Source organism: Rhipicephalus sanguineus, chromosome 3, assembly GCF_013339695.2.
Source record: "Rhipicephalus sanguineus isolate Rsan-2018 chromosome 3, BIME_Rsan_1.4, whole genome shotgun sequence".
NCBI lineage: Eukaryota > Metazoa > Arthropoda > Arachnida > Ixodida > Ixodidae > Rhipicephalus > Rhipicephalus sanguineus.
Genome location: NC_051178.1, coordinates 218,619,838 through 218,633,658, shown reverse-complemented (window position 1 = coordinate 218,633,658; position 13,821 = coordinate 218,619,838). Strand labels below are relative to the sequence as shown.

Genomic DNA, 13,821 nt, shown 5'->3' with positions numbered 1-13,821 from the left:
CCAACGAATTGGCACACCCCCGGGCGCGAGGTCTCACATTCCACGTCGGGGAGAACCAATCGGAGGCTGAGGACGTTACTTCGTACTTCAGAGATCCGTTGTTAACATTTAATGAAATCTGCAAACATTACCAGTTGAAGCGGCGGAGGTATCCACTCCCGCACCCACACTTAAACAGGGCTCAATCTATCACTCTACGTCTGTTACAGACGGAGGCGTATGCATCGCCTTTAAAATGTTCCAAATACATGGATGGCATAGAGCCGGGGTGCCCGCGCTGTGGCCACCCCAAATGCACCTTACAACACATGCTCTGGCAATGCCCTGCGTTGCGCGAAAGCAGCTAGTCTCCCTCTACGGAGGCGGACTGGAACTATCTGCTCACTAGCCAAGACAAAGGAGACCACCTTAGGGCCATCCAGTGGGCCCGCGACATGGCCGTGGAGTTTAACCTCCCCGTCCCGTCGTGGGCGTGGCCCACCGGTGTCACCCCCTAAAGGGGGTCGAGCGCCGCCTCCGGATAACAACAAAGTTCTTTGCCTGCCTGCCTGCCTGTCTAGAAACGCCGCTCTTCTCTTCCAGCTTTCGCTGTGACTGTGCTGCGGTTTCAGCACAGGCCTGGCGTTTTTTTTCGTTTTTGTCTGTGTTCACTAAGCGTACTTTTGGAGATGAATTAATTGGATCGCTTTTCTTTGCTTTTTGTTCGGTAACACACGTTGTCTTATTTAGGCGCTTATTTTTTTTATATGCTATGTGCGTTTGCTAGAATTGTCTTCTTTGTTTGTCGACCTTGTCACAGTTTTCCTATTCACGCGATCTGTGTCACGGAGTTCTGTTACATGCCCTTGCAGTGACCTGCTCTTGTCAGCGTGCATGACTCACCTGGTACTGCTGTGAACACTTTGTGATAGATCACGTGTTAGAGGCCCCTTATACCACGTGTCTACTTAAGACACGTGATACTTTTTTTTCACGCACTTGCAAACATTGGCATACACTCCCCCACTCATCCTCTGCACCGGAGAATACGCTGAAAATATTGGAAATGTTGATTGCTACTGAGACCAAGCGCTCGGACGGTATTGCTTGTTTCAAGAAAATTGACATATGATGCCAGCTGCGCTGTGAGGATATATTTTCCGTTAAATGTCTGCCCATACTCGCACTTTGTACTTTGCGTTATAGTCAAATGTACCCACTTCTGTTATTGTCCTCATGAATGAATATCAATGAATGAAATGAAATGCGAGATTGCCAAGCAGATATTCGAAGCGTCAATGGAAACGCACGATCATGTTCATTTTCAGTGAACGTTATGACGAACACTGCAAAAGTAGCTTTTCAATGCTGCTGCGTTGGCTACACGGGATCGCAGCTGACCAGTGGCCTCGCTAATGCTTGGTCCATTCACTTGCAGGTGTCACTGTAAACTCCCTCCATCCAGGCCTGGTGCAGACGCCCATAGCAAGCCACGGATCATTCTTCCGCAAAGTGCTCTTTCATCTTCTATCACACACCAAAGGAAAAGTGAGCACGTCATCGTCTATCCCGCTTAGACTTTTGGACCCGACGTTATTTTTACAGCAAAAGCAACGGCGCTTTTATCCTGCTTCAGGTGCCACCAATTAGAAAACCATTTTATAGCCTGCAAAATGACTTATAGCCGAATTGCTCAGCGCATTGAATCCGTATTAACTAGCCCGGATTGCCGCTATCTTGCTTACTTGAGAAATTCAGCAGTCGTCCGAAGTGTACTCCGGCAGGTAAGCCTCCGTGCGTGTTGACCGGGTTGCAATCACTGCACGGGTTGCAACAGTGACGACTGCAGAGTAGCGCCGTGCACGGTGTCTTCGAGATAGCCTGCAGTGATTGCTAAACATCTCTTATGGAGCATCGAACCCAGTACCTCCGCGTGCCTCCTAGCGTCGGAGGTCGTGCTGTCTCAAGAGATGATCACAGAGGAGAAGAAGCGAGACAACACAAAGTTATGTCATCTCGCTAGCCCTGTGACAGCTTTGCGGTCGGCAACTATAGTTGCGTGGCACCGTGCTGAGTGACTACATGTTCAAGCAGTGTCGCAAAAATCGCGGCTACTACTTGGCCACATTGCGCTGGCTACTTGGTCATCCCATCCACTGGTAAACGACGAGACTCCATTGCCGCCTGACCTTAGCTTTTTAGTAAACGTCAGAATGCAGGAAGCGGAAACCATGGCGCAAAAAAGTCCTCTGCTCATCTCATGTTCTGCTCGTTTCTTTCTTTCTTTATTCTTGCGCTGTGCTTTCTGCAGTCCTTCCAGAGCCATAACTCGCTAAATTCACGCTCGAGAAGATCAGTTTAAAAAAAAAAAGAAACTGACGAAATGCGTATGCGGAAGTATACATCATTAAAAAGAGGCGTTTCTAGCGAACAGGATCATTAAAATTTTCAATCAGAATGCATCAGGTTATAATGTGAATTATTAGCGTCATCAGTAGTATAGAATCTGTTGCGCATGTTGCAGCCCTCACGAGAAATGATAAGTTGCCCCAAAACATAGGGCTCATCACTGTATTCTGCACTTGTCATATAATTTGTCTAAGAAAGATACGGTTTGCACGGGTTCTTTATCAGGTGCACATATTGACGAGCCAAACATTTAAATGCTGAATCACACCCATCATGCATAAAATGTCCACTCCAAGAAACAAGGAGTCGCTTGGCTACTATTAAGTACGGAGCACTTTAGGGGCCCGGGCTGTCGTATGCTGTCGTCGCTTGTCGTAACGCAGGCAAAACCACGTATAAAAATAGAAAAAGAGGAGGCAAGCGGGAAAGAGAAAGAGAGAGAAAGAAAGTGAAAAAAATACGAAGAAAAATATAAATCAATAGCAATAACGAGAGAAAAACAGACAGAAAAAACTGGAAAAGTGAAAAAGAAAGAAAAAGAAAACCGAAGAGAAACGAAGAAGGCTGCCCGCCCTTCCTTCAGGCTTGGCACCATTAGTGCGAGCGAGCGAGGAACTTTGTTCAAAAAGACCAAAGGGATCGGAATCAGGGGTGGAAGCGAAGAGGCTCCATCTCTTCACCCGGTCGGTGGCTCCACCCAGGTCGGCACGGGAAGATGTAGCTCCTCCGCTACGGCCCGGGCCCTTCGGACAGCCAAGATTGTGGCCCCAGGTCAAATCTGGCCTCGACAGCTGCAGCTTATCACATATGCTCTGGCAGTGTCCCGCCAACGCGCGTGAGCGACTTAATGACGAGGAGTCGTGGAGTGGTGCGTTGCGCAGACCATTAGCGCGAAGCTACCTTATTTTTCGGAAGTGCTCACTTGCCAGATGTTCGTTTAAAACGTGAACTCTCTTCGGAGTGCCGTGAGAGTTGAAGGGGTCCGGCTTGGTGAGAACATGCATCCTGCGGAAATACAGTCGCCGCTATGAGCGAAATCTTGCAGTCATGCGTGCCAATGAGAGCGGAGCGCGAAGGGGCCATTATCGCAGGCGTCCTCTTTACTCTCTTCGGAGCTGCCGGCTATTCGACGTCAAACTGCAGGCTGTGGGCCGGCATAAATTAAGTGCCGCGTTTCGATCAGATGCCTTTCTTGCCACGGGATACCGCCACGCGCCGCCGACGCGCTCCATAGTTTGCTAACATCACGCAGTCAGCCACACTGGCGCACAAAAATAGCAAGGGGAGAGAGCGTTCGCGTTTCATAACGCGTGCTCAAGGTCTGTTGACGTAACCTCTTTCCGCCGTGCCGTCCCTCCCTGTACAGCCTCTAGCGGCGCGCTCGTCGGGACGAGAAAGCACTGAATGCGCTCGAGAAACCCCTGTAACTCGGCTCGTTCTTGGCGGATTCGACAAATTTCTGCGGCAATCGATTTGTGAGGCAATAAAGCCCGATACCGAGGTCATTCGATGTTTACTTGGTGTCAAGAGAGTTGTGGCAGGTCAGAAGAAAGAGTAACATGTTCTCGTTAAGGTGCAGGTCACAATACACGTGGCAGCCAAGTACAGCAGATTGTGTGAATTATTTTCAGGAAGCGTTGAGCGCAAGTAATGATCAGTGGCGCCTTTACGTGACAGACAGCCTTGGAAGGTGCGCAGACCACAATTCAAGTGTCGGTGGACCCGGCGTTGGAGAAGACCACGGGCGAATACTTCGAAGAATGCGCCCCCGCTGCCGAGCGCTACCGCAACCCGCTGCTCAAGAACCGGGCGCTGGCCGAGGAAGTGTTTGCCGCTTCCCTCCAGCTGGTCGGCGTTGACCAGAAGCGCCTCCTCGGAACCAGCTGCTGACTCATTCAACGCACCTTCAAGCATGTCTTCTTTTATCGTTCGTTTCGCATTTATAAACGTGACAGTTTCGCCTCAAGGGCGAAACAATTAGTGCAATAGCAAGAAATTGGAACGTCTCCTTTGTCCCTCTTACTTCTTCTTTACTTCTTTGTGCCTGCACCCATCTGAATATGATTTCGTGTCTTCGCATGTCTAATACACTGTCATCCTTGTTACACGCTTTGGTTTGGAGCTATTGGTGTGTGTGCATGCGCGGTAAAGTTGCCTTGGGCTTAAATAAGCATTGGCGTATGAAAGAATAAAGCAGTTGTTAGTCAGTGCTTGTGCCTTACGTTTCTTCTCTTCTTGGGTGTCTTGTGCGTTCGCGCTGTAATTTTAGCCTCTGTATTCTGGTCACTGTCAAACATATATACTCTGATTCTGGTTCATCAGTCTAGTTTCTTCCCTCCTGTGGCATAATGTCTACAAGAGCCAAAGCGTTCCCACTAGCTCGCCCCACCACGAACCACGGGGCGTTCCTCTTTTTTCCTGGCTGACTAGCCACGAGTGGCGTGGCGCTACAACCTCAAAATGGAAAATTAGTGTGGGTCACCAGCGATACGACGTAAACGCAGCGCGGGCAACGATGCAGCACGACCCTCGTCTCGCATAACTTTAATTTGTCCCCGTGTGGCGTCCCATGCGTTTCAGCCAATGCCGCGTGTGTTTGTATTCTGCCGTTAGTACCCTGGTGAACGAATGTGGCATGGCGTAATAGTCTAAGGCAGCGCACTGCGGAGCGAGGGGTCGTACGTTGGAAACCCTGAAGCCCCTGAAAATTCGTAAAGTAGCGACACTTTCCTCCTCCGCTCGCGTTCCTCCTCGTTCTCCTCTCCTTCGCACTCTCTTTTCGAGCATGGCGCCACCTACTTTGCTCCTGCGTAGTAGACGACGCTTCGCAAAGAGAGCGCGCGCTTGCCAGGCGGCGCGCTTTAAGCATTCAGCCGTCTAGCTCTTGGTATCTTTTTTATTATGTATATGTTGTTTAGGAGATGTTAGGACACGTTTCTAAAGGACATGTGTGATGTTGAACGTTAATGTCTCGCCTTACATGAAGATTTCTGAAACTTATACATTCTACACGTCGTCCATATCCAGCTTTCAGGGACACTTAGAGTGCCTCGATGTCCTCCTCGCCCGCCCCTCCGTAGAGAGTGGAGACATCCTTTGACTGAGTTCCTGTCGCCAAAACCGGTTTTCGTGGCACTGTCCGCCATTTTCACGCCGAGCGTTCGGGTCGAGACGTGGCTACAACGTGGCGGTAGTCGGAAGGAATTTGATGCGGTTGTAACTACGGCGTTCTTTGAGCGCTTTCACGCGAAATGCCTGACTGCTTTGTGCAGTGGCGTAGCAAGGGAGGAGGGGCACGCCGTGCCCGTGTCGCCCCCTCCGAAAATTTTTTTCCCATGGGATACAGAGCACAAAATGACACTCGACGCCACTTATCTGCCCAGACCCAATGTCGGATCAAAGAAGTGCCCCCCCCCCCCAAAAAAAAAAAAAAACATTCTGCCTACGCCACTGGCTGTGCGCCACTGTGCTCAGACCACTCGAGCAATGGTTGGCGACTGTTTTGTTTGTTCTGCAATATTTTTGTAGCACGAGGGTGGCGATTGAAAGATTTTCCCTTACACATCGCGTTCGGGAGAATGTTTGTTGAGGAGAAACAGCGTGGTACGAAGTAATTTACAAGTTACGCTATATCTTAGCTGCGAGTGTAAAGCATTCAGAAAACAAACTCCATTATAAAGCTCTGCGCGTGTCTGTACAAGTTTTAGAAAGTGTTTGGAGTCATAATTCGTAATCAGCGCACGCAAAGTTGGACGTGACGTGGAAGACCACGTCCAACTTTGCGTTGGAAGTGCTGCCAAGAATTGCTGCCATTCGAGTCGGCGCATTCCAAGACCGTGAAAAGGGCCATAGCCAAACACTGTCTAGAGTCTGCACTTACCAGGTCATGCCCACACGTCATGCAGAAGGGTTTCAAAACCAATTGGATCGCTTGACCTTGGCTGGTTTCCCTCGCACGCTAATTAACGCCGTCGCCGAGTCGCTCCTCCAGAAGTTCAAACGTGAACACCACAGTGCTGGGGTTGAGCAAGAGCGGGGAACGGTGAGACCTGAGGTCGTCCCGTATATGCACCGGATTTCACACAACCTCAAGAAGGTTGCAAACAGGCACGGCGTGCCAATTGTTTTTTCCGCGCCACGCAAGCTATCTCAGCTTTGCCCGCGTATTCTAAATGGCGGGAACAAGAAAAGTGACTGTGGCAAGAAGCACGCAAACTCATACACAACATGTGCCACCGGTGTTGTTTACGAATTTCCGCTCTCCTGCGGCAAGACATATGTCGGCCAGACGGGAAGGTGCGTGAATGAGCGTGCGCGGGAACACGATCTGTCACTAAAAGGTAAAGATGGGGCACATTTGCCGGCCCACTGCAAGTCCCACAAGTGTGAGCCGTATCTGCATAAAATTCAGATTCTTGGGAGAAGCAGGGACACCACTGCTCGGGAGCTGTTGGAAGCTTTTCACATAAAAGCACGAGGTTTATTATGCATTAGTGACACTTCATTGTTCCTTTCGCAGGCAGAGAGCACGTTCTTGCATCGCAGGTTGTAAGATGGTATCTGATTGTTGTGAGCCTGCCCTTTTGCGCATGTCTATACCTCTGTATTGCATTGCACAAAGCGTTATCTGTTCGTTGTTTGCCTCGCTTTCTGCGCATGCGTTTGCATATATATATACTACTGCAGTAAAATTGGAATAAACAGTCGAAAGTTTGCGCTCCCCTTAACCCTCCCCTTGTGTTTTCTTTGCGCGAAATAGCCACTTCCGTGGCTTCCGAAAGAAGACCACCGAAGCTGTTTTTTTTTTCGTATGCCAAGAGACTGGGACGGCATGCTGCGCGCTGTCGGCAGCTGTTGCTGCGCTCGCTGCTGGTGTGCACGTTATCACCCGTCTGCAGCGACTGTTATCTGGGACGCTGTTTTCTGAGCTCGTCGGCGGCACCGCCGCTCGGCTTGCCGCCGGCGGCCATTGCTGCTAGTATTAACCGCGTCCAAGTTTCGTGCTTTCATGGCCACTCCGCAGTCGTCTGTGCTTCCAACTGACGTGCCACTACCCGAGGATATGGACGTACAGCGGTGAGCACTGTTAGGGTGAACACGCGAGCGCGTGGCCAACGGCACTGTCGGCGCCGCCTAACGGTCATCGGTGGAAACATTGCGCATGCGCATCATGCGTTCAACGAAATACTCTTTCCACCGCGCGCACACAAGCGTATCCCCAACAAGCATATCTATGACGGAGTGCGCGTGGTGGAAAGAGTGTATCGCAAAGCACATGCTGCGCATGTGCAATGTTTCAAACGATGGCTGTTACGCGGCGCTGATAGTGCCGTCGGCCACGCGCTCGCGTGTTCACCCTAACAGTGCTCACCGCTGTACATGCTCCAGACAACCTGACTGCCTCGGTCGAGCCGCCGACTTCAACGAGGAACTCGGCCGCCGTTGTCATGCCTCCAAGGGTGCTGCTGCTACCGGACACCAACCCATTCGCCCCACTCCGGGAGCTCGAGGAACAGAATAACATTGAAGGCAAGTCTGACAATGCTTCTCGTCAAGCTCGCATTATCTCTACCGCGCCAAATGGAGAAAAACGCGCGCGAGGCTCGCTCTTGCCGACGCCCGAACGAGAGCACACTAACGTGCCCGGGGATTTTTCCCACGCGAGACGCGCAAGTCACATGCTCCCGGCTTCCGCTCGTCACCAGGACGAAGATGGCAGTTGGATACCAGTCAGCTATCGACGTAAACAGCAAAACCGTGCGACGGTCGCACCGACGCCGGGCTCAGGCTCCCCGCGCAAATATCCGCACACCGTCATCCTTCGGCCTAAGCAGCCGTGCCGCATCATGGATGAGCAGTTCATACGATTAGACAGAGTCATAACGCGCCACATTTCGGCTCATCTCGATCTCTCAGAGAAAGACCCACTGCCGGAGTTCACGGTTCGCTATTTAGGCCGTAGCAACCAGCTAGCTGTTGACGCGGCTGAACCCGAGGTGCGCAACGCCCTTCTTGCGATAGCATCTCTGCCACTCAGCGGAAAAAACGTGCCCTTTCACGCATACGAAGCGGTTAGTCAGGATCAAATCAGAGGCATTATTCGAAACGCGGGAGACATGACTTCCGAGGAACTAATGAAATCATTGCACTGCCGCAAGTGCAAAATCCTACAGGCACGCCCACTCGGTGACAAAGGCACTGCCATGGTCATATTTAAAGGTAACAGCTTACCCTGTAAGGTCGGCCTGCGGTCATTTACTATCCGTGTTTTTCCGTACCGGGCACGAGTGTCCGTTTGTGATATCTGCCACAAGATTGGGCATCACAAGGAGCAATGCCCCAATACTATGGCAGCAAGATGCTCTACATGTGGTCTGCCGCAACACGAAGAGGGCACACAATGCCCGAACGCAGAACCGAAGTGCCGCAGCTGTGGTTGTTCTCACTTGGCCACAGCTACAAACTGTCCAAAAAGACGAGAAGTAAATAAGAAAATTGAACAGAAACGCAAGCCGGCTGCCAAAAGGCAACGCAAGAAAAGAGCAGCGCAGGGGCATCAGCGCCGCAATCCCGAGACAGAACAAGGTTCTCCTAGAACCATCCTCAAGCCAACGCGCCAGAGTTTCTACACCGGGCCACCGGCACCTCCAGCTGCACAGTCAGAAGTCAGCAGGAGAATCACCTTCGCGGATGTAGCCACACAAGCAAACGCGCACCTAACTAATGGTGGTAGCAATGGAGAACCGCATCCCTCATGCTCAACACTCGCGTCCTCGTTGTCGCAACCTCCCTCAGGTGCACAGTCGAAGCATCCTCGAAGGGATGCAGCTCAGTCAACGAGGCTTCCGCCTCCCAATGACTACATACATTTTCCTGCCCCAACGATAGTTCAAGATATCGAGCGGCGTCTTGAAAACCGTATGGCACAAATAGAGAAGTCGATCCATGAAAAAGTTGAACAGCTTATTAGCCGGGCCATAGAAAAATGCGTCCACACCATCATGGAGCGTATCATGCTTTCCGGCATGCTCCCTCTTGGCACAGCTTCGGCGACAACCTCAGGAGCACATGTAACGCGTACGCCTTCGGTACCATCAAACTCTATTGCTCCTCATGCAACGAAGCCTTATCATGGCTAGCTCTGCAAAATCATCTCCATGGGCGACTGTCCTGCAGTGGAATTGCCGTTCGTTTCGTAACAAGAGGGCTGAAATAACCACGCGGTTCGCCAGCAAACAAGACAACTCCAGTCCATTAGTCATTGCCCTTCAAGAAGTCAACGGCCCCGTGCTTAAAATAATGGGCTATGACGGCTACGCCCCGTCTGAAGACCTAGCTGCTCCCACGAAGACGGCATTGTACGTACGGCGGGGAGCTACACACGTGCAATTAGATACGCAACCATGGTGCAGCACCACTCTTAGCGTTGTCGGTTGCCGGGTGGAAGTCTCATCACAGCGTACACTTCTCGTCTTCTGCGTCTACGTGGTGCCCGAGAACACAAGGAATAAAGCTAATAAGGTGCCGGTTGATCTCAGCTTCATCTCCCACTTTAAGAAGCTCTATCCACAAGACACCGTACTGTTGTGCGGGGACTTCAACTCTCAGCATGTCGCCTGGGGATACAACCAATGTAGCCCGCGCGGCAGGCGCATCATGCAAGATGCCTCGGAGTACAGGCTGACACTTCTCAATACGCCCCAGACACACACGAGGCTGGCACAGACAGCTCGCCAAGCAGACACGTCACCAGATCTTACCTGGAGCACCCGTCCACAGTTATTTCGATGGGAGGTGCTGGACGATTGTATGGGAAGCGACCACTTTCCGATACTGATACATTTTCGCACAGGCTGCGCCAATACGAAGAAGCAAGACGCCACTACACGGCTAAGTCACATCACACACTGGGATAAATACCGCGAGTTCCTGCAGCAGCAGCCTCCAGCCAAGAACATTGACCGTCTGGTATCACAGCTATGCGCAGCAAAGCGGAAAGCCACGAAGAACCTGAGGGTTCCTTTTGACCATCCAGAGCCCGACAGACATCTCCTCACCTTATGGAATAGAAGGCTACGGATTCTCGCCCAGTACAGACGGTCTGGGCACGCTGCACACCACAAAGCACGGTTGCGCAAAATACAGCGTACCATTGAGGAATATACGACTACGCTCGCGTCAGACCGCTGGATGGTAATTTGTGAATCCATCAACGGGCAGACCCACACATCAAAGGTTTGGGCCATCCTGCGCTCTCTTCTCGGACAGCGCAAGACCTACAACGGCGCGGCTCGTGTGGCCCTCCGGGAAGGCATCAGCGCTCAGGAGCTCGCCGAACAGGCCGCTCAAGTGTTTTTCCCGCAGACGTCTCACCCCACAGACACCACGTACCAGAAGGACGAAAGTTCTGAAGACAGCGAGCCACTCAATAGTCCCTTCACCATGCTCGAGCTGGAGCACGCCTTGCAGCACGCCAGCGCACGTGGTACTCCAGGAGCCGATGGGGTGTGCGTTGCTCATCTACGCAATATGCCCCTTGAGCATAAACGCGCTCTTCTGGAAGAGTTTAACCGCATCTGGGATACTGGGATTCTGCCCTCCACATGGAAGTTTTCGGTGGTCAAGCCCATTCCTAAGCCTGGTAAACCACCGCATACCTTATCCAACCTCCGTCCGATCTCTTTAACCTCGTGTGTTTGTAAAGTAATGGAGAGCATGGTCAACACTCGCTTGATGTGGTACCTCGAAGATCGCGAGCTTTTGGCCCCAACAATGTACGGATTTCGCCCAGGGCTATCCACTCAAGATATACTCCTCCGCCTAAAAGATGATGTCCTCGACCCTAATTCGGTGCACCCACGGGCTGTTGTTGGAGTGGACATACGCAAGGCATTCGATGGCGTCCCACACAGTACGATCATGAACAAGGCACGTGCCCTTGGCGAGGGAAAATGTACAACTTCATAGCGGGTTTCCTAGAAGGGCGAAGCTACCAAGTCGAAATTGGCCAAGACGCCAGTGCCGTGCGAATGAACCACGTAGGTGTTCCTCAGGGCTCGGTGATCTCACCCACTCTGTTTAATATAGCTATGCACCAGCTACCAAGACGCCTTGCCGACGTATCGGGCCTGAAACATGCGGTGTATGCCGATGATGTCACCGTGTGGACACATCAAGGATCCATCGGTGAGCAGGAGGATGTCTTACAAAGAGCCCTCAACATTATTCACGACTACGCACTGGAAACAGGCTTACAAACCGCCCCAGACAAAACAGAGTTCGTCGTCATTCATGGGGGCCGATCCACCTTTGTCAAACAGGAAGAAAAGCGGTCGTTTAAACTTTATATCGGTAATCAACCCATAACGCGTAAATCTACTATCCGAATACTCGGTATGCACTTAGATGAGAATTGCACAGCGAGCACTTGGTTCAAACGCGTTACGAAGACAAGCAAACAAATCGTGCACGCTTTACGCAGAATCTCTAACCGTACTCGTGGAGTCAACGAACGTGAAATGCGGCAGTTTGCTCAAGCTTTTCTCGTCTCTCGTATCATGTATGGACTGCCGTATCATCCGGTCAACCGTACGCAAATGCTCGCGCTCGACCGGTTACTCAACGAGGCCAAACGCATTGTTACTGGACTTCCAAGGTACACACACCTCGACGCGCTCAAGAGCTGTAGCAAGCTCAACAACCTGTCCGAGCTCGTCGACGTGCACATCCAAACACAGGAGACGAGGCTTCGTGCAACAAACGCCGGGCGACACACACTCATGCTCCTCGGGTATGACATCCACACACTTCCCATTTTGCCCAACAAAACGCCGCCATGGGAAATCACGGTACTCACCGATGGCAAGCCACTTCCACTCAATATGGATTCTAATCAGCGAATGCGGCGCCTCGCCTACGCCGAGAGGCATGCTAAGGCTACGAGTTCCCTCCCTTTGACTGAACGCATTATATACACGGACGCTGCACTTCCTACAGACGGCACCAGTAACACTTGTTATGCCACTGCGTGGTACGACCAGACAAACGGAACTCAGAACCGACGCCATCATGTATCAGCAGAAGCGATGTACAGCACCCGAGCAGAGCTAGTGGCCATCCTAGATTATTTGGAGTGGGCCCTCGAAACTGCATCGGAAACTGAACCCGTTCATCATCGTGTTTACACAGACTCACAGGCTGCCCATCGGGCATGTGCTAACGTTCTTTATACAGACCCTGTACTGCAGAAGATCCGGCACCAGGCGCGCCTACTCCGCGAATGCGGTCACGACGTCACCATCCTCTGGGTCCCCGCACATTGTGGTATCCCCGGAAACGAGAAGGCTCACAGATTAGCGCGTGCTCATCTCTCCACCGCGCTAGCCAGAGCCTCTTATACTCAATTTCCTCTTCTAGCTACCACACCCGAGCTAGCAGATCCGATCGCAGAAAAGCATATTACTAAACAACGTCGTGCCGCTTACCTCACAGCAGTGGGCAATCCACTGTCGATACCGTCGATTCCGTCGAAGGTATTTACACGACGAGAGTGTGTGTTGCTTCGGAGAATTCAGACAGGAACACTCCTTACTCCTTTCTTGCTTAACCGATTTCACAGGGGTGGCACACCACCACCCGTAACCGGTGTCTGCTCCACATGCAACTGCCGTTCGGACCTCAACCACCTGTGTTGGGAGTGCCCCCTCTACATCCCACCCCGGGTTCGTGCCCTGGCCACCATAAAGCGGGGACCCTGGCCTTCCTCTCTCCGGACATGGGCCTGTCCGGATCCCACGCTTCCGGATCGGGCCATCGAGCTCTGGCGAGCACTCGTCTTGCTCCTCCAGGACCCGGCGGCACCACCGGTCGGCGATCGGCTCCGCGACAGCCACAAGACTCAAGCGGCCCCCACTTAGCTGCCTCCAGAACGTCCTTTCATAAAGCGGAGGCAGCTCTACCACTTCCTTCTACCCTAACACCCCCCCCCCTTTCCACCGCAGCGCCTTCGGCGCATTTCAAAGTGGAATAAACGTGGTTTCATTCATTCATTCTGCGCGCTGTCTCCTCTAGATCTAGTAATGTGTTACCGGTTGGACCGAGCGCGTATTTTTGATGAAATCACCCCTGAAGGTTATGACTGCATACCTAAACAAGGTTCCGCAGCCGAAGTTGGCAGGGTGCTGTCAGCAACACGAAGAATTCTGTGGAAAAGCTGCTAATTTCAAACTACGCGAGTCTGAGGCTGCGCGTGCACCTGTGTCAAGTCGCGGCGAAGGGAGCTAATAGGCATGCAAGCAAGACATGTGCAGGAGTGAGCCTGCAGTAAACTTTGAAATCGTGTGTTGGTGTATTAGGCACAATTGAGGTATTTTCGTTTCTCTTCGTGAAGCATATTTTGTTTTTTTCCCACCTGTCAAGTAGAGCCGCATAGGG

General features: G+C 51.8%; 2 protein-coding genes across 3 annotated transcripts in view; both read left to right on the top strand.

Annotated features, from left to right (window-relative positions):
* The window catches only part of LOC119388309 (retinol dehydrogenase 12), a 142,696-nt gene extending 138,098 nt beyond the window's left edge, over positions 1 to 4,598 (top strand). For both annotated transcript variants that reach the window (XM_037656009.2, XM_037656007.2), the window contains 2 exons: positions 1,418 to 1,527; positions 4,066 to 4,598. In XM_037656009.2, coding sequence (XP_037511937.1) covers positions 1,418 to 1,527; positions 4,066 to 4,278 — 323 coding nt within the window. In that variant the 3' untranslated portion in view covers positions 4,279 to 4,598. The remainder of the gene's footprint in view (positions 1 to 1,417; positions 1,528 to 4,065) is intronic.
* Positions 4,599 to 7,835: 3,237 nt separating this feature from the next.
* On the top strand, positions 7,836 to 13,365 carry LOC119388308 (uncharacterized). Its single transcript, XM_037656006.2, has 5 exons — positions 7,836 to 7,917; positions 8,305 to 8,384; positions 9,565 to 9,746; positions 9,801 to 11,029; positions 11,242 to 13,365. The coding sequence occupies exons 1-5, from the start codon at positions 7,836 to 7,838 to the stop codon at positions 13,302 to 13,304; spliced, it is 3,636 nt and encodes a 1,211-aa protein (XP_037511934.2). The 3' UTR covers positions 13,305 to 13,365.
* Positions 13,366 to 13,821: the final 456 nt, after the last annotated feature.

What these genes read in the sequence shown, in the direction of transcription:
- LOC119388308 (XM_037656006.2), top strand. Translation starts at nt 7,836, where the DNA reads ATGCCTCCAAGGGTGCTGCTGCTACCGGACACCAACCCATTCGCCCCA. An exon ending in GGAACAGAATAACATTGAAG is followed by an intron (nt 7,918 to 8,304) that starts GCAAGTCTGACA and finishes TCGATCTCTCAG; the next exon opens with AGAAAGACCCACTGCCGGAG. An exon ending in GCTCCCACGAAGACGGCATT is followed by an intron (nt 9,747 to 9,800) that starts GTACGTACGGCG and finishes ACCATGGTGCAG; the next exon opens with CACCACTCTTAGCGTTGTCG.